The sequence below is a fragment of the Neoarius graeffei genome, chromosome 3 (assembly GCF_027579695.1).
Source record: "Neoarius graeffei isolate fNeoGra1 chromosome 3, fNeoGra1.pri, whole genome shotgun sequence".
Lineage (NCBI taxonomy): Eukaryota > Metazoa > Chordata > Actinopteri > Siluriformes > Ariidae > Neoarius > Neoarius graeffei.
The window spans coordinates 25,305,429-25,329,707 of record NC_083571.1 but is presented as its reverse complement, the minus strand read 5'-3'; the positions used below and the strand labels follow the sequence as shown (position 1 = coordinate 25,329,707).

The following is a 24,279-nucleotide window of genomic DNA, read 5'->3' as shown; positions in this document are numbered from 1 at the left end:
TTTTCAGTCTGGAGATAAAGTGTCAGTCAGAGGTAAAGCTTTGCAGTTTCACTGTAACATGATTAGCTGGTAATACAGCTAAATTTAAAAATGCATCATTTCTTATCTTTGCCTTTCCATCCACACTAAAGCAATTTGAATCTGCTCTCCAAAGTGGAACACACTTTGAAAACACTTTTTGCAGAGCTGTTTTCTGCGTTCGTTATTTTTCACACAGCAGAACCAGTGCCGGGGTGTGCGAAACAAGAAATGTTTTGTAAAAACAAAATGAACAAATGACGTACTGTAAAGGTCGTGGTTTTCTGCAATTTTTGCATTTCGTAGACAAGAACCCTTTTGGAAAACCGAATGAAAATGCCAGCGAGGTCAAAACGTAAACATTTTCAAAATGACTGGTGTTAATGAGAAAAAGTCAAAGGTGATTTTGGCAAAGGGCAAACCTCTAGCATGTATGCGTCTGTGATACTATGTATGAGTTCTGAATGAATATTTCTGTTAGCTATGTTCTGGTCTTCTATTTATTTATTTATTTATTTAAGAAACACCACGCACACACTTGTGCTGTGTCTCAATTCGCATACTTCCATTAGTGTACAACATGGAAGTGTACTGAGCACGCTATGTACTTACTTGCATAGTGTGTGAATTTCAGCAGGATAGCGTTATCTGAAATTGAACATGGCAAGTTGTGCCCTTACCGGAAATAGAGACCGCAACATTTGATCGTGATTGTCGGATCACCCAGAAAATTTATACACTACCGTTCAAAAGTTTGGGGTCACCCAGACAATTTTGTGTTTTCCATGAAAAGTCACACTTTTATTTACCACCATAAGTTGTAAAATGAATAGAAAATATAGTCGAGACATTTTTCTGGCCATTTTGAGCATTTAATCGACCCCACAAATGTGATGCTCCAGAAACTCAATCTGCTCAAAGGAAGGTCAGTTTTATAGCTTCTCTAAAGAGCTAAACTGTTTTCAGCTGTGCTAACATGATTGTACAAGGGTTTTCTAATCATCCATTAGCCTTCTGAGGCAATGAGCAAACACATTGTACCATGTTCGTTTCCGTTTCCGGTTGAGAGTACGTCGTGCGCGTTCTGGCTGCCGCTTCTCACCGGAGCTTTTTTGTTTTATTTTATTTCTTTTTCTATTTTTTTTTTTCTGTGTGTGTGTGTAGTTTGATGTTTGTTTGAGTGTTTTTTCCACCGGTTGTGGTGTAGCTCCGGACCTAGTTTTGGGCATCGGTTCCCTCCAGGCCTTGGTTCGCCGTGGGTGACGCCTGTGCTCCCAGCTGTGGACTGCAGTGAGCTCGTTGCTCATTTTACATCATGGTTGTCCAGCGCTCTGCACTTTAACGCTTGGCGTGATGTTCCGAGCGATGTTGCTCGGTGGTGTCGCGGCGGCTGTGCAGGCGTTTGGGACACACCAGCGCTCTGCGTGGCGGAGCTTCTCTGCTCGCTTTGTGGATCCACGGCGTGATGTTCTGAGCGATGTTGCTGGCGGCGTTGCAGCGGCAGTGCTGGAGATGTGGGACTTGCTTTCGTGCGCCTTTTGGTGGGACTGTGGCTGCTACAACACGGGAATTACATCCTGACCCTACTTGGTGGACTTTTTACTTTTTATTTTTTATTTATTTAGTTTTTTCCTTATTATATTTTTTATTTATTTATTTTTTCTTTCTTTGTCTACTATTGTAAAGCGTCCTTGGGTTTCTTGAAAGGCGCTATATAAATTTAACTTATTATTATTATTATTATTATTATTATTAGAACACTGGAGTGAGAGTTGCTGGAAATGGGCCTCTATACACCTATGGAGATATTGCACCAAAAACCAGACATTTGCAGCTAGAATAGTCATTTACCACATTAGCAAAGTATAGAGTGTATTTCTGATTAGTTTAAAGTGATCTTCATTGAAAAGAACAGTGCTTTTCTTTCAAAAATAAGGACATTTCAAAGTGACCCCAAACTTTTGAACGGTAGTGTATGTATACGCATATACGCGCCAGCATTTTTTGCTCACTTTTTAAAAATGAATGCATAGATATTTCACACGGCACGGAACTTCCAACTGGCTGAAAATAGGTTGGTGGTCACTCCCCTTCCTTTCACTCAGTAGCCAAGATGGCAGCCATTGAGAGCGCAAAGTGTGCAGCGTTGCACACTCAACATTTTGAGTACACCATCTGGGTCTCATAGTGCACCGCATGTTGCCATAGTTGTCAATGTGAGCGCACTTCTGCGCTCGAAATAGCAAGCGTAAGTGGAGAAGTACGTGAATTGAGACACCCGGCCTGTCTCATACACACTGTTTTTCCTGTATGAGTAACGTTAAGTGATGCATGTGCTGTCTTTCTCTCTATGTTTTGATCGACAGAGTCCTTTGGTAAGTGAGTTACTTTAAGGCACAACATACTGTACACATTGCTAAGATAACGCACACTCCTAGTGTAGTTTCAGTGAACTGCATGATGCGTAATGTTTGACCTAACAATATGATTAGCCTGATTCCCCAACACACACACACCACCTCTGGACACACACATAAAGCTATTCTTTATGCCCTATTAACACACACTCCCATCACGTAGCGGTAGTCATTTTCACCTGAGTGCTACCCCCTCACATGTGCTACTTAACTTGTGTCACTCTCACTTTCCTTAACTGTCTCACTCCGAGGCTCACTCTCTCACCTCTTACCATCAGAGTACCTACATCTCTCTCTCTCTCTCTCTCTCTCTCATCCCTGTGTAGCTTGCCAAAGTTTTATTGCTCTTCTTTTATTGCTGAATGTTCCGGTGGATTCTCCCTCGAACCCGAGGCTTCCTCGTTTCAGCCCCTCCCCTCTGTGGGTGTGAATCTGCCTGTCTTGAGTGTTAAACCCTGTACGGTATATTACTGCTGAAATCTGAAATTCCCAGGAAGGGAATTGCTTCTTGCTTTCCTGCCCCCGCCCCCTGCCCCCGCCCCCCTATTCTTATGTTCTGTCTTGCAGATATGCAAACTCGTATGGAAATGGAGGGATTATGTTAATAGTGACCCATTTAGCACTTAAAACAAGAAGCATTACATGCCCTTTCTCCTTCTTTCTCCCTCTCTCTCTCTCTCTCTCTCTCTCTCTCTCGCTGCACTAACTCTTCTCTTTAATCTCTCATCTGCGTTCATTCTCACCCATCCAGGGGGTACACCAATCAGAGGTAAGAGTCTAAAGCTAACCACCCCATTCACCCACCTGTTAGTATTTGCTCTTCCTTCCTCCTCTCTCACTCTCTCTCACTCTCTCATTATTGTCTGACCATCACATTCTAGTTTTCATTGATTAGCCCCGTCAGTTTACGGGTTTGTGTACGTCATACTGCACATGACTGTATTATCATGACAGCCCTTCTTTCCTGAAGTTGAGCATACGAGCATATTACTACTGATTTATTTTTAACATTTTATATAGATGGTGAGCTCTATAGATCGTGATTAGCGAGACAGATGTAGCTTTGCTTGATAGTGAGCTATAAATTAAATGAAAACATGGCTGTATAGAAGATTAATGAAGTAACCCATGAAACTCTTGACTGTATCTTGACCTCTTTTTTTTTTTTTTGCACTCTCTGTGGATGCCTTCATCTCCTCTAATAAAGCCTCATTTCATCTTTCAGCAGTTTTCCTCTTGGACACTGTCTGTTTTTCCTTCCACAAACTTCATCTTTCTAATCAAATCTTTTTTTGACTTTTCTACTTAGAGGTGCACATACTGCATATTTGGCTGTGATGCTTAATGGAAGTGGGTTTTTTCCCCCCCACAACTTCTTTGATAACGTCTTCTTTTTGTGCATCTATTAATGAAAAGAACTGAATGAATTTTAAGTAATTTTCCTTTTTAATCCCAAATAGCACTTCACTTTTTTTTTTTTTTTTGCAAACCAGCACTTTATTGCTCTTAATTGTGAACATCTGTTAAATGTGCCAAAAAGCCAGGACATTGTGACACACTTGCACTAAAGCGCGCGCACACACAGTCTTATGGTAGGCTGAGCATGTGAGGAACGTCACACATACACACGCTAGGCAATAGAGCAGATTTGATGATTGAAAATCAGACCTTTTTTATTTTGAAAAAATTCTCCGATCCTATGTATGTGCATGTTTGTGTGCGTGTGTGTGTGTGTGTGTTCAGGTGCACTGCAGATTGATCGGAGTGAAGAAACAGATCAAGGGAAATATGAGTGCGTGGCTACGAATAGCGACGGGACACGTTATTCGACACCTGCTAACCTCTACGTCAGAGGTGGGTTCAGTAACAATTTGTAGAACCGTTGTATTAAAGAAGCATATAAAAGGGGTGTTCACACGGCACATATTTGCATCGATGCTGCACCGATGTATTTTGTTGCGATATATCTTACACCGGTGTAAATTTTGTGGAGCGTTCACACGTCACAAACCTGCTTACTAGAGAGAAGCGTGTTAGCACCGGTGCAGCCCCACTTGCGTTCACACGGCAGTTTTTGGGACCGTGCTACATACATGTCAACCTTTGGTCAATCAAACCTGTATAACCAACCTCCAAAATCCGTATTTCCCTTATAAAATCCGTATAAGATGCAAATTTAAAAAATTTACCTAAAATTTGAATGATAATTAACAATGATATGTCCAAGTTACTTTTTATTCAATATTAATAACAGTAAACCTTCAGAATGAATACAAAGCTCCAATGTTCGACAAAAACACAAAGTGTCACTCTAATGCTCTGAATTGTACTCCATGACAGCTTTTTTAGCAGTCTGCACCAATACCTCACGAGGCTGCATGTCACAGCAAGTGTCTGTGTTGATCTTGCCAGAGTGCCATTCAGAATCTTTTCAGTCGTTATTGAAAGTCGCTCAGGTGGAAATACGCGTTTCAAACAAAATGTTACTTCCCGGTTGGCGGGATTCTCGCAATGTGGTGTGCGCATGATCAAAAGTGGAACGAAGTCTCGCTACCACAAGATAACGCGCGATTTCATAAGACTCTTTACTGGCTGTCTGTGCTGTACAGTACGTTTGTAAATGTTATGCGCTCTTTTATCATCGTGGGAATTGATTATAGCTCTAAATAAATATTGAAGTTTTTTTAAAGAATCCGTATAACTTTATTTGTACGCCCGTATACTACGTTTATTGAATCAAATCCGTATAAAATACGGACATTCCGTATCGGTTGACATGTATGGTGCTATACGATAGTAATAATGCAGAAATGAAATGTGCGAATGCGTGAAAATGTACTTCCTTTTCCCGGTTGTCATGGCATCACCAAGCACCGGGAAAACAACGTGGATGAAGACACCAGTGTTGCCAGATACTGCTGACGTTTTCCAGCCCAAAATATGTTCAAATCCGCCAAAATGCACTTAAAACCGCCCAATCTGGCAACACTGGAAGACACGCAGTTCTGTTGTTGATATTCGCCATTTTGGAAGCGCAAAATACCAGGATGCAAATTATGCAATGCCCGTATGTAATCAACTCTCCTCCCGCGTAGCGAGTCTACCCCTGTAGCGTTCAGACGTCCCATTTTATATCGGTGCTGCCCCGCAAACTAGCATTTACTCCGGAGTAAATTTCTTAAACCACCTCCCGAGCAGGGTTAGATTTGCACCGGTTTAAGCAGCTTTCAGGGGCGACACCGGTATAACTTTGTACCGTGTGAACGCTCTACCGGGGCAGCCCCGGTGCTACACCGGAGTAAAAGTTGCCGTGTGAACACCCCTACACACTAAACACATTCCGGATTTCTCTTGATGGACCCTGCTGATTAATGATGGTCATAAATGTAGCATCACAGATAAATGTCATTGTGGATGAATTTATTACATTATAATATTGTTTTTGTATGTACTGTAACAGTAGGTTATTAATATAGGCATGCTCTAGACAGATAGACCCACTGAAGTGCTAGCCTGGAGAACCAGCTGACAGTTTGAGAACCAGCCCATGTTTCCACCAGTTTGATATCCAAATTGTTTCGTAATCAGATTGGATCACCATGGATTAACTTACCTACAGTTGTGGTCAGAAGTTTACATCCAGTGACATGAATGTCATCTTGGATATGAATGTCATGGCAATATTTGGGCTTTCAGTAATTTCTTTGAGCTGTTCTTTTTCTGTGGCAGAATGATTGTACAACATACAGCTTTAATTAAAAAAAAAACAACACTAGAATTTGGTGCACAAATTTTAATTTTCTTTGGGCTTTCTGAAATCAACACAGGGTCAAAATTATACATACAGTACACCAGATATTTGGGTAAAAATTCTCTTTGCAAGATTCACCTTGATCAAACGTATTTTTGTTTACCATGAAGGAGCTTCTGGCAGAATCCTAGTTGGATATTTCACGACTCATCATGGTAGAATTGGTAGAGTTCAATTAAATTTGTTTCTTTTTCTTGGCATGGACTCGTCTTATAAGCACGGTCCATATATTTTCAATAGGGTTGAAGTCAGGACTTGTTTGAAGCTTAATGTTAGCCTGCTTTATCCTCCACAACCAGCTCTGATGCATGTTTGGGTTCATTGTCCTGTTGTAACTCCCAAGTCGTGTTCAAGTTTCTGATGGTTGATACTGAAGAATTCTGAGGTAGTCCTCCTCCTTCATTATTCCATCCACTTTGTGCAATGAACCAGTTCCACTGGCAGCAAAACAGCCCCAGAGCATGATGATCCTACCACCACCACCAGCTGGTACAGTGTCCCTCTGTACATGGTGGTCATTGTGGCCAAACAACTCCATCTTTGTCTCATCTGACCATACAGCTGTCCTCCAGAAGGCTTTTTCTTTCTCCATGTGGTCAGCTTCAAACTTTAGTTAAGCTTGAAGGTGTCAGTTTTGGAGCAGGGAGTTATTTCTTGGATAGCAGCCTCTTAGTCCATGGTGATCTGAACTGTAGACAGTGATCCATCAGCTTCCAGTTCATGGCAGGGCTGTGCCATGGTGGTTCCCAGGTTGTTCCTGACCATCCAAACCAGTTTCCTTTCAGCTGAGGGTGACAGTTTTGGTTTTCTTGAAGCAAAGTGGCTTGGCAAAGTGACTACACCTCACAGGGATACAATTGTTTGAACTGATCTTGGAATTTGCAGTTGTTTAGAAATGACTCCAAGAGACATTCCGGAGTTGTGTATATCTGCGATCCTCTTTCTCAGATCTGCACTGACTTTCCCATTGTACCTTGTGTTGGTCAATCCAATGAGTGCTGTAAACAAACCCTTTTTATGAAGGCACAGAGAAGCTACCAGCTGTAGTCAATCATGATCACTAACAGGAAGTTAAGAGACCTCAGCCTTGGCAAAATAAGAGACATTTTGGAAGTTTCAGCACCTCTGAATTAATAATCTAAGTAAGCGTATGTACATTTTTGACCCTGTATGTATATGTAGTGAATCCCTGACATGGGTGGAGCACAGAAGCACGGCAGGCAGGAACTGAAGTTCGTGCAAATTTTATTTTTAAAGATATATAGCTTTTCAGCTTGACTCGCTCCCCCCGCCCCCCGCATTCTGGTCAGGAGTCAGCCCCCCATTCACAAACTGCTGCTTGGCCACGCCCCCATTACCACAGTATAATTTTGACTATGTGTTGATTTCAGAAAACCCAAAGAAAATTAAAACTTGTGCACCAAATTCTAGTGAAAAATTCTTCTATTAAAGATGTATGCTGGGGCGGCATGGTGGTGTAGTGGTTAGCACTGTCGCCTCACAGCAAGAAGGTCCTGGGTTCGAGCCCAGCGGCCGGCGAGGGCCTTTCTGTGTGGAGTTTGCATGTTCTCCCCGTGTTTCCTCCGGGTGCTCCGGTTTCCCCCACAGTCCAAAGACATGCGGTTAGGCTAATTGGTGGCTCTAAATTGACCGTAGGTGTGAATGGTTATGTGTCTTTGTGTTAGCCCTTGTCCATCCGTTATCTGTAGCCCTTGGCGACTTGTCCAGGGTGTACCCCGCCTCTCGCCCATAGTCAGCTGGGATAGGGTCCAGCTTGCCTGCGACCCTATAGAACAGGATAAGCGGCTACAGATAATGGATGGATGGATGGAAGATGTATGCTGTACAATCATTCTGCCACAGAAAAAGAACAGTTCAAAGAAATTACTGAAAGCCCAAATATTGCCATGACATTCATATCCAAGATGACATTCATGTCACTGGATGTAAACTTCTGACCACAACTGTATGCTTAGCCATAACATTAAAACCACCTGCCTAATATTGTGTAGGTCCCCCTTGTGCCACTAAAATAGCCCTGATCCATTGAGGTCTGGACTCCACAAGACCACTGAAGGTGTGCTGTCATATCTGGCATCAAGACATTAGCAGTAGGTCCTTGTAAGTTGTGAGATGGGGCCTCCATGGGTCGGACTTATTTGTCCAGCACTTCCTACAGAAGCTCGATCATCTTGAAATATAAGGAATTTGGAAGCAAAGTCAGCACCTTTAACTCGTTCTTCAAACCGTTCCTGAACAATTTTTGCAGTGTGGTAGAATGCACACTATTCTGCTGAAAGACGCCACTGCCATTAGGGAATACCCTCGCCATGAAGGGGTGTACTGGGTCTGCAATAATGTTTAGGTAGGTGGTACATGTCAAAGTAACATCCAGATGAATGCCAGGACCCGAGATTACCCAGCAGAACATTGTCCAATACATCACACTGCCTCCACCAGCTTGCCTTCTTCCCATAGTGCATCCTGGTGCCATGTATTCCCCAGGTCAGCTGTGTACGCACACCCGGCCATCCACATGATGTAAAAGAAATTGCGATTCATCCAACCAGGCCACTTTCTTCCATTGCTCCATGGTCTAGTTCTGATGCTCACATGGCCATTGTCGTCGTTTTCGGCGAAGGACAGGGTTCAGTATGGGCGCTCTGACCAGTCTATGGCTGTGCAGCCCCATACACAGCAATCTGCAATGCACTAAGTCAAGTTTATTTGTATAGCGCTTTTAACAATAAACATTGTCGCAAAGCAGCTTTACAGAATTTGAACGACTTAAAACATGAGCTAATTTTATCCCTAATCTATCCCCAATGAACAAGCCTGTGGCGACGATGGTAAGGAAAAACTCCCTCAGATGACATGAGGAAGAAACCTCGAGAGGAACCAGACTCAAAAGGGAACCCATCCTCATTTGGGCAACAACAGACAGCATGACTATAATATTAACAGTTTTAACATGAAGTCAGTTTTGTTGATGTTATAGCTCTTCACTGATGGAAACTTGAGTGCAAAACTGTTCATGACAACTGCAGTCCTAAAGTTAGCAAGTCAACTGTAGTCCTCAGCCATAAAAGCAGAGCCCAGAGCGTCCTCCAGGTGTGACTTTCAACTGTCCACATGGGGCCGTCCTCCACAGGAGCGATGCGATGAGACTCCAACCAGACACAGGGCACCAGGATGGATCAAGCGGGTCTGAGGAGCAGAAGAGGTCAGCATCTCGATCCCAGGACCGACATGTAACTCAGAGGGACAGATTTGGGGGGGAGGGAGAGAAAACACAGGTTGTGACTCTGTTCTGACAGCTTTCTATCATAGCCAGTATTAACTCTTTCAGCAGTTTGTGCTACAGTAGCTCTTCTGTGGAATCAGACCAGATGGGCTCGGCTTCATTCCCCACATGCATCAGTGAGCACTGGATGCCTATTGTCCTGTCGCCGGTTTACTGGTTATCCTTCCTCGGACCACTTTTTGTAGGTACTAAAGTCAAAAAGTACTGAGTGACTTCTCGGACCAGGAACACCTCACAAGACCTGCTTTTTTTGGGATTTTCTGACCCGGTCATCTAGCCATCACAATTTGGTCCTTGTCAAAGTCACTCAGATCCTTACGCTTGCCCATTTTTCCTGCTTCCAACACATCAACTTCAAGAACTGACTGTTCTCTTGCTGCCTAATATATCCCACCCCTTGACAGGTGCCACTGTAATGAGATAATCATTGTTATTCACGTCACCTGTCAGTGGGTTTAATGTTATAGCTGATCGGTGTACTTCTTCGTTAATTTACTTTCTGAGACCAAAGTTTTCCATCCAAAATGGCTTCCAACAGCTTTCTCCTGCTGAACTGAACCGATTTGACGGCTGAAACTGGTGGAAATGGTTTAATTAGGAAAATTGCACTGTGAGTGTAAGATGCCTTTCAGTTCTCTTGCCTTCTTTTCAGTTGTTCACCACTCGGAGCTAGTGCCTTGAATACTGAGATGAGCTTTTTTTTTTTCCCTCCCCCATGCTGTTCTTATTTCTCTCTCCTGCCTTTATTCTACTTCTCTTCCTCACTTCAGAGCTGAGAGACGGTAAGTCCTGTGCGTACATTTCATTCCTAATCCTGTATATGACCATAGTCGTTCTTATCTAGCATTTGCTCCTGCTTATGTCTAAGCCCATTACCATGCATGATATGCTTATAAATTACATTATGTACAACCATTTGGTGCACACTAGAGCTATTTTATTTTATATATGTTTTTAATTGTCCAGTAATTAAATATTAGGCTTATTATTTACATTGGATCAAAGATATTATATAGTTGCACCTTGAGAATCACTGCTCGACACAACTTCAACTCTAATTCTAGTCTGTCATCGTTTCACTTGATCTGATTAACGTATGGCTGATCTGTTATCGCTTTGCCAGTGCGCCGGATCCCTCCACGCTTCTCTGTGCCGCCCATGGATTACGAAGTCATGCCTGGAGGAGGGGTGAACATCACATGCCAGGCAGTGGGCGTTCCCATGCCTTATGTGAAGTGGATGCTTGGAACGGAGGACCTGACCCCGGAAGATGACATGCCCATTGGAAGGAATGTGCTCGAACTCACAGATGTGCGGCAATCAGCCAATTACACCTGCGTGGCCATGTCCACTCTCGGTGTTATTGAAACAGTTGCACAGATCACAGTCAAAGGCAAGTTTATCATACAGAGTGACACTGGTCTATCAATACATCATTAAATATACAGACAAAAGGGATTTCTCTGAAATGAAACTAACAAAGGTCTATGAGCTTTAAGCAACTGATTTGAAGAAAGTGGATGAAAATGAAAATAAAATGCCTAAATATGTGGGACAATAGTGTTTTAGGATTTTGGTCATAAAATCATGAACTGGTGGCTATGGTTTATATACTTACCCCACTAAATGTATGTTTTTCACACCCTTTATGTGCATTGTCGTTTTACACCGTACGACATCTGAAAATGCTGATAAGCATCGCCACAACATGATGCTACCACCATCATGCTTCACTGTCAGGATGGTGTGAGCAAATGATTAGAACTGCACAAAATTGCAGATGTTTGATAAGCAACAAGAATTTATTTAAATGAAAACAGCAACAAAAAAAGTAAAGGTATGGGTTTTGGTCAGCCCATATTGGTAGAAGTTAATAGCAAGATCCTTTGCTCTCTTTCCAGCCCTCCCAAATCCTCCAGGAGCTCCGGTTGTCATGGAGCGTTCAGCCACCAGCATAACTTTGATGTGGGACAGCGGGAACCCACTTCCTGTTTCCTATTACATCATCCAGCACCGACCCGCCTCCTCTCATGACCCTTTTAAAGAGATCGATGCGGTGGCGACAACACGATACAGCGTTGGTGGCCTCAGCCCCTACTCACACTATCACTTCCGGGTCATAGCGGTGAATTCGATTGGCCGCAGTCCTCCGAGTCCTACCGTAGAAACTCGCACAGCAGAGCAAGCCCCAAGCTCACCGCCACGCAGAGTCAGAGGCCGCATGCTCAGTGTGTCCACGGCAATGGTGCAGTGGGAGGAGCCAGAGGAAGCAAACGGACAGGTGGTCGGCTACCGGGTGTACTACACATCTGATTCGTCACTGCAAGTCAACCAGTGGGAGAAGGAGATGGTTCGTGGAGCAAATTTCATGACGATACAGAATCTAACACCAAACAAGACCTATTACATTAGAGTTCTGGCTTTTACTGCAGTGGGAGATGGTCCTCTCTCCAGCGACCTGCACATCATTGCCAAAACAGGAGGTGTGTGTGTGTGTGTGTGTGTGTGTGTGTAAATCCAGCACACGCTGCAAGATTTTACTCCTTAGTTGCTGAAGCAAGCCCGTTCTTCTTATCTTGATCAAAAAAGATATTTACATGTAGTGAGTCAATTAATATACCCTCACCGGCCGCTTTAACAGGAACTAGTTCTTGACTCTAAGATCCCTGTTCTTGGCTGCAGGAGTCAAACCCAGTGTGTTGTTCTGTTGTTGCATGCTGAGATGCTTTTCTGCTCACCACGGTTGTAAAGAGTGATGATAGTTACTATATCCTTCCTGGCAGCTCGAACCAGTCTGTCCATTTTCCTCTGACCTCTCTTATCAACAAGACGTTTCCACCCACAGAAACGTCTCGGTGTTTTTTGTTTCTCGCACCATTCCGCGTAAACTCTAGAGACTCTCGATTCTGTTGTCGAGCAAAGCACGAGCAAGGATGTTTGTTAGGAAACTGTTTTTGGGACGTGCAATTTCTATCTATGTAAGGCAAAATGGCAGCAGAAAGTGAGTCACAATTATAGGCACGCCGAGACGTTTATGCTCCTTTTTTCACTTGGGAATGTTTCCCAGCAATGGCGGGAGCTGTGTATAGAAAGGGCGATACTTCACCTAATACAGATGTTTCAAATGAATGCTGCCATGCTGTAATTTACACAGTCATGGCGACAAAAATGTGTCAGTTTCTTTCAGACTGCAGTTGTTGTTTCCCCTCCCCCTTCAATATGTGATATCATTTCACTCTCTCCTTTTCCAGTTCCTTCTCAGCCCACTGAACTGAAGGCAGAAGTTAAGTCCGAGACGAGCGTACTGCTCTCCTGGCTTCCTCCGGCTCACAGTGGCACCGACGCCATCATAGGATACGAACTCGTATACAGGCTCGGAGACCAGCCTGAGCAGGTGAGCTGTACCCGTCCAGCACAATAATGCACCGGTAGTAATAGCAAATTAGTCAATGTAGATCATATGTTTGTGGGGTCATAATGCAGTCATACTTAAAATATGCTACTTTTATTTGAATTATTTTCTACTCTGTACAATAAGGGCTGTATCCACTTCTAATTGCATCAATATTTGTGTGGTGAAATTTCTTTGCATTCAGGGTCAGAGCTGGTTTATGCAGCTATTTCATTTATTTTTTTTTTAATTATAATCAGTGGCATGTAATTCATGTCTTTGAGGTTGCCAGATTTTTCTTAAGAAGAAGAAAAATCTGAACACAGGCAGATTGAAGTTTTTTTTTCCCTTTGCCGTCAACTGTGGTACATCTAATTGGTGTCTAGTATGTTGTATTGCCAATATACAGTACGGCTTAGTTCTAATTGTAATTCACATCAATCTGTCCAAATTTGTTTTATTTTAACAAAATGGATTCGACCGTGTTATAAAATAGCACATGATCCAGCACATTCAATTTTTTTGCTTTTTTTTTTTTTTTTGCTTGTAGCACAATTTAATTTAGTCGCAAACTCAAATGTGTCACATAACAAAATCCAGGGACACATGTCAGCCCGGGGGCATTTTGAGTTATTGACAGATTCAGAAAGTACAGTTTCTAAGCTTTCCAATGATGCCTTCCATGTGGAGATCTGACAATATTTGAAGAATGTGTGGCCTTTTGAAAGTGCATACCTCTTAAAACAGGAAAGGGAGAAAATCGCCCTCAAATGGCCCTTTTCCACTACCCTTTTTCAGCTCGCTTCAGCTCACTTCAGCCCGACACGGCTCGCGTTTCGACTACCAAAAAACAGCACGACTCAGCTCGCTTCAGCCCTGCTTAGCCCCTAAAACTCGCACGGTTTTGGAGTGGGGCTGAAGCGAGCCAAAGCGAGCCGAGTGAGGCTGGGGGCGTGAGCAGACACTCCCCTGTGCACTGATTGGTGAGGAGGAGTGTCCTCACATGCCCACACACGCCCCGCGAGCACGCTGGGATCTGTAAACACCGCAAACCCGGAAGAAGAAGAATTACGAATTACGAGAATTTCTGAAGCCTTATGCGCCTCGCCTCATCTATACGCTCTTGCCAGTATCTGTTGGTGTTGTCGGTGACAACAAGCCACAGCACCAAGACCAGCAACACTAACGACTCCATGTCCTCCATGTTTATTGTTTACTATTCGGGTCGTGAGACTACCGCTTAAAAGCTCACTGATGTCACTGTGTGCGCCGCTTAACGACATCACGTGACGTCCACCCACTTTCGCTAACTCCACCCAATGTGTCCACCCACTTCCAGCCAGCACGGTTCAGCGCGGTTGTAGTCGAAATGCAACTCCAACAGCCCCACTCAGCTCGACTCAGCACGGCACGGCTCAGCCCGACTCAGCCGTGTTTGTAGTGGAAAAGCGGCAAAAGTTTTCCATCTCAGCTACTCTGGGTGCAGGGAGGGCACATAATGGTGCTCATTTGCATGACTTTAAGGAAAGCCCTACCCCCTACTAGCTAGCTCGATCACCACGTCAATTTTCCTTCCATGCAAAGTATGCCCAACACAATTATGAAGTGCAAAAATAAGTCCTAAAGTATACTTTAACGTTTTGTGGTTGAAAAATTACTCACACCGTAAGAAAGAAAGATAGCACGATGATGACACAACTAACGCAATGCTAGTTTCATGTAACCAAACCACAACACTCTCCGTTACATGCAAAAATAACCACACAGCCTTAGATTAATAAACTTACCCCATCAGAAAGACAAACGTCGCCTTGCACACATCAATGCCTCCGATGGAATAATGTAGTCCTAGAACACTTTTTTTGGTTGCGGTTTTATTGCTAGAAATGGTTCTCTCCGATGTAAAAACCGTGTGTCTGTTTGCTTCGCGGTGTTTCAGCTCCTCTGCGCTCTGTTTAGCTTGCTCATTCCATAGTGAAATTACATGCCTGTATGCAGCTTAAGTAGCCACGAGCTCAGCTCGTATCATACAGCTGATTCGCGAAAAAAACAAACAAAAGACTTAAATCGTCACGTGAATGGCCCATATGGTAATTTACCCACACCCCCCAGCAGGCTACAGTCCTGACAAAAACGAGACAATTTGCAACAAAAAATGTATGTTTTTCCAACAAAACAATCTGTTATCTGAAATACTGATTGCATTCTTCAAGATCTCAACTTGCACATTATGGAAATAAACGAAAATCACAAATTTCGAAAAAAAAAATGCTTCTTTTGCGATTATCTCGGATTCGTTTCGGCCTACACGCGTCCCTGGATTTGGTGAGGTGACACAAATTTGGAATTCATGAAATTGTAGTGTGTGTGCAGGAGGCAGGATAATTTGTTTTTATGAGTTGAGTTGTCAAATTAATAAAATATATACACTGGTCAGCCATAACATTAAAACCACCTGCCTAATATTGTGTAGGTCCCCCTTGTGCCACTAAAATAGCCCTGATCCATTGAGGTCTGGACTCCACAAGACCACTGAAGGTGTGCTGTCATATCTGGCACCAAGACATTAGCAGTAGGTCCTTGTAAGTTGTGAGATGGGGCCTCCATGGATCAGACTTGTTTGTCCAGCACATCCCACAAAAGCGCGATCGGATTGAGATTTGGAGGCCAAGTCAGCACCTTTAACTCGTTCTTCAAACCGTTCCTGAACAATTTTTGCAGTGTGGTAGAATGCACACTATCCTGCTGAAAGAGGTCACTGCCATTAGGGAATGCCCTCGCTATGAAGGAGTGTACTGGGTCTGCAATAATGTTTAGGTAGGTGGTACGTGTCAACGTAACATCCACATGAATGCCAGGACCCAAGGTTTCCCAGATTCAAGAGAGTTTTATTGTCCATACATCCATATCCAAGTATACAGTGCATTGAAATATCATTTTCCTCAGGCTCCCCATGGTGCGTTTCCCAGCAGAACATTGCCCAGTGCATCACACCGCCTCTTCCAGCTTGCCTTCTTCGCAAAATGCATCGAGGCATCCATGACTTAATGGGTGATGAGCTGATGCTCACATGGCCATTGTAGTCGTTTTCGGCGGAGGACAGGGTTCAGTATGGGCGCTCTGACCAGTCTGTGGCTGCGCAGCCCCACACACAGCAATCTGCAATGCACTGTGTTCTGACAGCTTTCTATCATAGCCAGTATTAACTCTTTCAGCAGTTTGTGCTACAGTAGCTCTTCTGTGGAATCAGACCAGATGGGCTAGGCTTCATTCCCTACATGCATCAGTGAGCACTGGATGCCTATTGCCCTTCCTTGGACCACTTTTGTTAGGCATTAACCATTGCATACCAGGAACACCTCACAAGACCTGCTTTTTTGGGCATTTTCTGACCCGGTCATCTCGCCATCACAATTTGGCCCTTGTCAAAGTCACTCAGATCCTTACGCTTGATCCTTTTTCCTGCTTCCAACACATTGACTTCAAGAACTGACTGTTCACTTGCTGCCTAATATATCCCACCCCTTCATCTTGACAGGTGTCAATGCAATGAGATATTTAATTAATATTGGCTGGCGTCGAGTGGTATATCAGGTATATTCCATTCAGATATTGAATGAGTCGAAGATGAGCTAGCTGAATGGAATATAGCTGATATACCATGAAAAAGCCATTATTATTATTATTATTATTATTATTATTATTATTATTATTATGCACACACACTCTCTTCATATCAGTAATTCAGCATTCTTGAAGCCTAGCTTACCCGTGAGTTGGCACTGTCAGTACTGCAGTGTAGTCACCTTCCAGCTGGTGTAGCGTTCATCAGAGTGTTGGCTAATGCTATCGAGAGCAAGTAGCACAGGCTAACGACCAAGAAACTATCCCTGTGTCTGAAATCGCTCCCTACTCACTATGTAGGGCACTATATAGTGAGGATGCCATTTTGTAGTGCTGTCCGAAACAATAGTGAGGATTATTACACCCTTTCTAGTGCACTCAAAGTATCCCACAATGCATCACGAAAAGCAGTGTACAACGATGGTCACTAACCAAAGCAATATATCCCATCATATTTTGCTGTCGCGCTGAAAGAAATCAAATTAAAAGTCTCAAATGTCATTTAATAAAAGGCAAAGAAGAAAGTATTCAGCCTTGATTTAAAAGAAGTGAAAGATGCAGCTACTTTGTATTGATTAATGTGGGAAATGCGCTCAGTATAATATGGAATTTTCACAAAAACACATGCATGTGTTTATTATTTTGAAACCCACCAGCCGGCTGATCTCTGGCACATTTTAATTGTGCGACAGCAATGACATAAATACCAGCACGATGCACTAGTGTCCGAAAGCTTTTTTTTATTTTACCAATGATCTCACTATATAGTCATCTATATAGTAATTCCCTATATAGGGAGTAGGGAGTAGTGAACGAGTGAGTGATTTCAGACCCAGGGTAAGATATCAGTGTCCAAACCCTTCTTCCGCGCACACTCGCCCCAGTATTTTTCACTCAGACTTCAGTATTCGGTTCCCTGTGTTATTTACTTAGTTACTTTTAAAATCAACATCAACAACTACACGTGATGGGGCGACCTCGCAGCCAAAATTCTCTCAAAATCTTGTTTTTAATGAAGTGAACCTGGCGGCCATGCTTGTTTACAACTTGTCACAGTCACTCGCTAGTCTCTTTTCCAGTTTTTCAATGACCGTTGGTATGTTTTTCTCTTGTAAATAATGAAGTTTTGGTAGCCTTTCAAGTGTTCGGTTTAGTTTCAGTTTTCAGTTTATTTATTTCATGGTTAATTATAGCATAGCTAATCCTAGCAGTAGCGCTGGATTAGCCTCGTCTTTCTGTTTCCCGGCGGACAAAGAAATGGTCCTGCGCATGCGCAGCAGAAAAGTTTTCTCATTGGATATTCACTTGAGCTCCGACGTATGACGTCATGTCTTGACAATGTGCAATATTATAACAATATTGCACGCTCATTCTCCATCGGGTAGAGTGATGTAATACACATAGGATAAGCGATACAGGGTTCTCCACGAGGGGTTTTAGAGGTGCGGGCCGCCCCCCTTTCTGTGATTCCCGCCCCCGTTTAATTTCTGCCGTCCCTTTACAAAAGGAAGAGACGTCCCTTTGTTTTCTTTGTGACAGATAGCCTTTCTCTGTTGGAGTACCGACAACGCGACAACACCCGAGTGTGAAACTCATTTACCAGCAATTAGTTTATTCAGTTTGACGATTATAGTCTAAGAAAAGCGTTTCACATTTCGGCGTTTTTGACACATTGTTCTTGCGCCGGGAGATAACACGCCTTTATAATAACGTGTGAATCGACACCAAGTTCGAGATAACTGATTGTTATTGTCGGCAGAGAAATAAAGGATAAAAACAAAAAGTTCAAAGTTGGTGCGGCAAGCGTGATATTGCCTATAAAACCGTGAGGATATAACCTGGCTGTCAGTGTTACTGTAGCTCTTGAAGTGCGTACACTCTGTCGAAATGTCTCTTGAGCGATTCGGTTTTACACGTAAGCGTTCCACTGTCGACATCGAAAACATCGATCCAAAACGGCGTAAGATCTCTGGTCAGGCTACTACTAGCGATGCCACAAGCGAAGTTCCTAAGCTGAGTGACAACAAGAAGCATCGTAGATCCGGATGGTATCCGCAGTGGAGTGAAAAGTACAAATGGCTTTAGTACGAAGAGGGTGAAGGTAAGATTTGATCTTTTTAAACAGACTAGTTTGTTAACAATTCCCAGATTACAGTTTTGTTTCTCGTTTCTCCATGACCACAACTTCGACGATCATAACGTGTTTTCTCCGTGATGATTCTACTACGAAAGCTATCATTGGTTAGCCTGGGAAATCCCATGCTGCTTTGCACAATCGTTCCGATCTGAAAAGACAGCATGGAAACTATGGTCTAAAGGCTCGCCTGAGTTAGGGAGCCAATCAGAGAGTGGGGAGGGGTGGAAAGACGGTGACGCGTACTGCTCGACAGACGGAAGCTTGTAGTTTATTTGGGACTGTTTACGGATCACATTTAACATGGCGGCGAGCGATACAAACCAAACTTTCGATCAAGCTTTAGACACTGTTCTAAATAGTTTAGAGCGAAAGTTTGTTTTAAAAAAAGAACAGCGTTTGGCGTTACAGTCTTTCTTCGTCGCTCTGACTACGTCACCGGGTACAACTGCCATGATTGGCCATGGGCTACGTATACGCCAAATGATAGACATTCGCAACGTCCAATAAACGGCCGTTGACAATCGTAAACCACACCTCCCCTACGAGAAATTCAATAGGCGGATTCCAGACCATATTTCACTTGTGATATGGTCTGGTGTTAACCAGACTAATCATTGGTCATTTCGATCATGTGATCGTGGCTGACAAATCACACGTACCGTACTAAATATAACTCGTCCTTCTCAAAGATGGCTGATTTATTGCAGTATCGTTATACTATACTATACTATAGCACCGTTCTTGTTTGGCTTCCGAGAAAGCCTTCTATGGAAAATTGATTCCTCTATTCTAAATGATTACTATTTGAGAGTATTTTATGCAAACGGCATATGTAAATTTATGCAAATTTGTTTCAAGGTCATCCGGTTGACCCCCACCCCCTTATATTTTCAATCCGTGGAGAACCCTGCGATATGCTAACAATATTGCATGCTGTCGAACCAAATGAATGAAACCTGCTAGAAGGGAATAGAAAACGTGTTTTTATTCCATGGAAAAAGTGTCCTGTATGTATAATAATGTTATTCACTTCACCTGACAGTGGTTTTAATGTTATGGCCGATAGTAAAGTTAGTAAAGAGAGAGGTAAAAGGCAGAGTTGGCTGATGGAGGTACATCAAAACAGCTGTACTGCTGTTTCTGCTGACGTCCTCCTGAATGGAACAAACCTTTATATAATATTGATCAGAGGCTTTATGGGGCTGTCGAGCGGTGAAGTATAGACTGGCTTTACAGATAAATATAAAAGAAAACACAGACATTGATGTATTTTGCTCATTTGTTTGATGTACAGCATATTTACACAGACAACCTCGCATGCACACCTACACGCACATGTACAGGCATGGAGTTTTTAATCCCTTTCTCCTGCAGAAGATCGTGTTCGAACCAAGCCCCAGCTACGTGCTAAAGAACCTGAAGCCCTTCTCCACCTACAGCTTTCAGTTAGCAGCACGTAGTAAACACGGCGTGGGGGCCTTCACCAGCGAGATCAGCATACAAACTCCACAAACCCGTATGTACACACACACCTGACACACACACAGGTTCAAATATGAGCAGGAAATGTTTTTAGAGTCCAAAACGGAATCAGTTCAGCACTTGAGGGATAATTAGAAAATAATTTGGACAGTGTAGGAGTCATAGTGGTGTAGGAAAGTGAAACTTTTTGCTCAGGGGGGTGTTTACTTCTACTAATAAATAATATATTTATATCACAGCGCAGTTGAATTGTCATCTGATTCATCAGAAAGTGTGGGTTCATGTTCTATAACAGCAGCTCTGATCATAGTGCCAGTTTATATTATTGTTTCTGTAGTAAATTCATAGGGACTTGTATGGCGGCGTCTCCACAAGTCTAAGTGCTGTGATTTAACAAAGAAAAGGTCTCATTGTTAATATGGAAAAGGTTTCTGAGAGGAGATTTTTATTTACCATTTATAGAAGGAGTCTCGGGGCGGCACGGTGGTGTAGTGGTTAGCGCTGTCACCTCACAGCAAGAAGGTCCGGGTTCGAGCCCCGTGGCCGGCGAGGGCCTTTCTGTGCGGAGTTTGCATGTTCTCCCCGTGTCCGCATGGGTTTCCTCCGGGTGCTCCGGTTTTCCCCACAGTCCAAAGACATGCAGGTTAGGTTAACTGGTGACTCTAAATTGACCGTAGGTGTGAATGTGAGTGTGAATGGTTGTTGGTGTCTATGTGTCAGCCCTGTGATGACCTGGCGACTTGTTCTAGCCTGGGCCCGCCCATCCTAAGCGTGACGCAACACGAGGGCCTGTTGCGAGCTTAGTCTGGCCAGGCAAGCCATCTCCAGCTCTTCCAAGCTCCCAAAAAATCGGGACCCAATCAACTTTGAGCATCTCCAACGGCCCTGGGTAGAGGCGTGTTCAAGGCAGTGATGTAGTAGAACTGCGACCGGAAGCCATAGATTGTTTACAGAATCTATGCCGGAAGCGCTTCATTCACATCACGAACATGGAGCAGCGGCAAGCCTTTAACACAGCGGTAGATGCTGTATTGAAAGCATTCAACGGGAAGTTCTGATTGAAAACGGAGCAAAGAGCAGCCCTGGAGGTATTTATTGAAAGGAAGGACGCTTTCGCCTTGCTCCCGACCGGCTTCGGTAAGAGTTTAATCTACCAGTTAGCCCCGCAGTTTCCGTCGCGTCACATACGTCAGAGGAAAGAGTGATGTGATTGGTTTAAGCTTCGTCACAGCCTTTTCTGGCTTCGACCAGTAGCAAACTGAGGCATTTCAGGGAGGCGGGTCAACCACGGGCTCTGGGAAACGGTTGGGCTTAATATCTTGGCCAGACTAATAGCTCAGAGAGCTTTGAAGTCACGTTAGCCAGACTAGACTTGTCCAGGGTGTACCCCGCCTTTCACCCGTAGTCAGTTGGGATAGGCTCCAGCTTGCCTGCGACCCTGTAGAACAGGATAAAGCGGCTAGAGATAATGAGATGAGATGAGACGAGAAGGAGTCTCCAGCGGTAGCACTTTGTAACAGAGGTAAAGCTCTAAAGGTGATGATACACGGGGCAACTTTTTGGTCAGTGTTGCCGGGCAGTTGCGCTTCGACGCGTTCCCATTGAGATTGGGCAACATAAATTTCTATCTGAACGATTTTGATCATTTTGGGGAACTTTTTAAGATCATCCAATCAGAGTGCTAGCAGCAAATCACATGACCACCCGAGAGCTTCTGAAATTTTCAACAAAGATGGCGGCGTCTCAACGGCAGTGGAGCGAAGAAAAAGAGAGACAGCTTCTACCTTTTTATGCCGGTAAGTTATGTGTAAACCCAAAGTGGTGAATTTACCTCATCAAATGCTTAGAAAACCAACAGACATCTATTTTTGTGTGCTCAGGTTGTAATTAACGCATTGATTTTTTAAAAAAATTTCTTTGGGTTTTTTTCCAGCTAAGTGTAAACTGCTGTTAGCTAACCACTGCTCCATAGAGATTGAATAGGATTTAGCTAACTAGCGGTGGTTTTTGCTAGCATAGTTAGCTGAATGTTATCGCTAGCTATGTAGGGATAATGTTAGCTCTCTTTCGTCAAGTTAAAGTCAAGTTAATGCCCAGGTCAGACGGCAGGCTGCAACTAGTTTTCAGCTACTTGCGTCTACCTTCGATAACAAAATCGCATCATCGACGCACGACGATGCAGATAATGGCAGAGTGTTGCAGAGGGTCTTTAGTAGAGGCAGGCTGACGCAAGTGGATCACGATCTGTTCGCATTTCAGCTGCGATTCGCTTCCAGTCGGTTGCAAATAGCAGGTTAATGCATGTAGAAGGCAGATCTTAATCCGGATGGCGGAGTAGTGGAGGGGAGGAGCCGACGGAAGAAATACAGGAACGGCTAATTAGGGGAGAAACGGAGATTAGGGATCAGTTGCCAAACGAGCGCAAAAGGAAAAAAGCACGAGAGAGTTCAGAAACTCAGCCCTACAACGGGAAAGAGCTCTCAGTTCAAAGAGCACAGTTCAAAAGTTCAAAGCGCTTCCGCGTTGGGAAAACAATGCGCTCACAGTCTCAATAAAAGATATCCACAGAAGAGCGAAATACTCCACAGCGCAGTAACAAAATAATGGAATACAAAAACCGGGGGTGAAAAACCATATCCTGAGGCGAAGACGAGCCCGAGCAGTCTAATATAGAGTCATGGATGAGCTGATGAGAGACAGGTGTGCTGGCCTCAGTGGGGGGAAAACCAGGGAAAGGGTTTAAAGATTGCATCAGGACCTAGATGTTCCCGGCTGGCTCACGATAAGATTCAGCTTAAAAACTCTGCGTCTTGCAATACGTCTAACCACAACGAAGGATTTGACGCAAAACGCCTGCGTCCACCTGCGGTCGGTCGCCACCCAACCGATCGCAGGTCGCACCGTGTGTCTTTCTGCCGTCTGACCTGGGCGTAAGTTAGCGCTCTTGTGTTAAGTGATGGGCAGTTCATGATGATGATGATGATGATGATTATTATTATTATTATTTTATGAGTTGTAATAGAGATATCCAACTTATCGTCTAATCTAATTCCCATACAGAGCACGACTACTTGTGGAACCCAAGGGCGAAACAGTGTAAACTGTGGGATCTAAAAAAGAAAGCCTTTCAGGAGCTCTGTCAGCAGCTCACTGATGACCAGCAAGTTATATGGTGAGTCCTGTTGTGAAAAGTTTTAACGTTCTGCTTTTTAGTTGCTGCTACTGTAACTGAATATTGTATAACTGTAAGGTAACATGGTTCTTTTTATAGCAACAGCTAGTTATAGTAACTTTTAATAGCTACAGTGTGTTTCCCATTAGTTCATATGAACTATGTCATGCCACTACATTTTACAATGTCATGTTCCTGTTTTTCCCAGAAGAAGATGTAAAGAAGAAATTTAAGAATCTCAGGATTGTCTTTACACGGGAGCACAGCCTGGTACTTCAAGTGACACTGACACGAACAGGTCTCCTCGGTGTCATTTTATAGATTTCAACACGAACTTTCAATTTTTGATGTAATCGCAACTAGGGCTGTGCTCACAGCTCGCGGTACTCGATCATGCACGATTTCCGGGGGTACGATACGATATCGTTTACTCACTTGAAAATCGAAAATCCCATATATGACATACAACCCCGATTCCAAAAAAGTTGGGACAAAGTACAAATTGTAAATAAAAACGGAATGCAATAATTTACAAATCTCAAAAACTGATATTGTATTCACAATAGAACATAGACAACATATCAAATGTCAAAAGTGAGACATTTTGAAATTTCATGCCAAATATTGGCTCATTTGAAATTTCATGACAGCAACACATCTCAAAAAAGTTGGGACAGGGGCAATAAGAGGCTGGAAAAGTTAAAGGTACAAAAAAGGAACAGCTGGAGGACCAAATTGCAACTCATTAGGTCAATTGGCAATAGGTCATTAACATGACCGGGTATAAAAAGAGCATTTTGGAGTGGCAGCGGCTCTCAGAAGTAAAGATGGGAAGAGGATCACCAATCCCCCTAATTCTGCACCGACAAATAGTGGAGCAATATCAGAAAGGAGTTCGACAGTGTAAAATTGCAAAGAGTTTG

At 43.4% G+C, this 24,279-nt stretch overlaps 1 protein-coding gene across 1 annotated transcript in view; it reads left to right on the top strand.

Annotated features, from left to right (window-relative positions):
- Window positions 1-24,279, top strand: part of ptprdb (protein tyrosine phosphatase receptor type Db) — a 234,783-nt gene that overhangs the window by 123,619 nt on the left and 86,885 nt on the right. Inside the window, exons 6-13 of the mRNA XM_060916548.1 lie at window positions 2,385-2,393; window positions 3,187-3,204; window positions 4,179-4,289; window positions 10,321-10,332; window positions 10,674-10,943; window positions 11,452-12,033; window positions 12,802-12,944; window positions 20,077-20,218. Coding sequence (XP_060772531.1) covers window positions 2,385-2,393; window positions 3,187-3,204; window positions 4,179-4,289; window positions 10,321-10,332; window positions 10,674-10,943; window positions 11,452-12,033; window positions 12,802-12,944; window positions 20,077-20,218 — 1,287 coding nt within the window. The remainder of the gene's footprint in view (window positions 1-2,384; window positions 2,394-3,186; window positions 3,205-4,178; window positions 4,290-10,320; window positions 10,333-10,673; window positions 10,944-11,451; window positions 12,034-12,801; window positions 12,945-20,076; window positions 20,219-24,279) is intronic.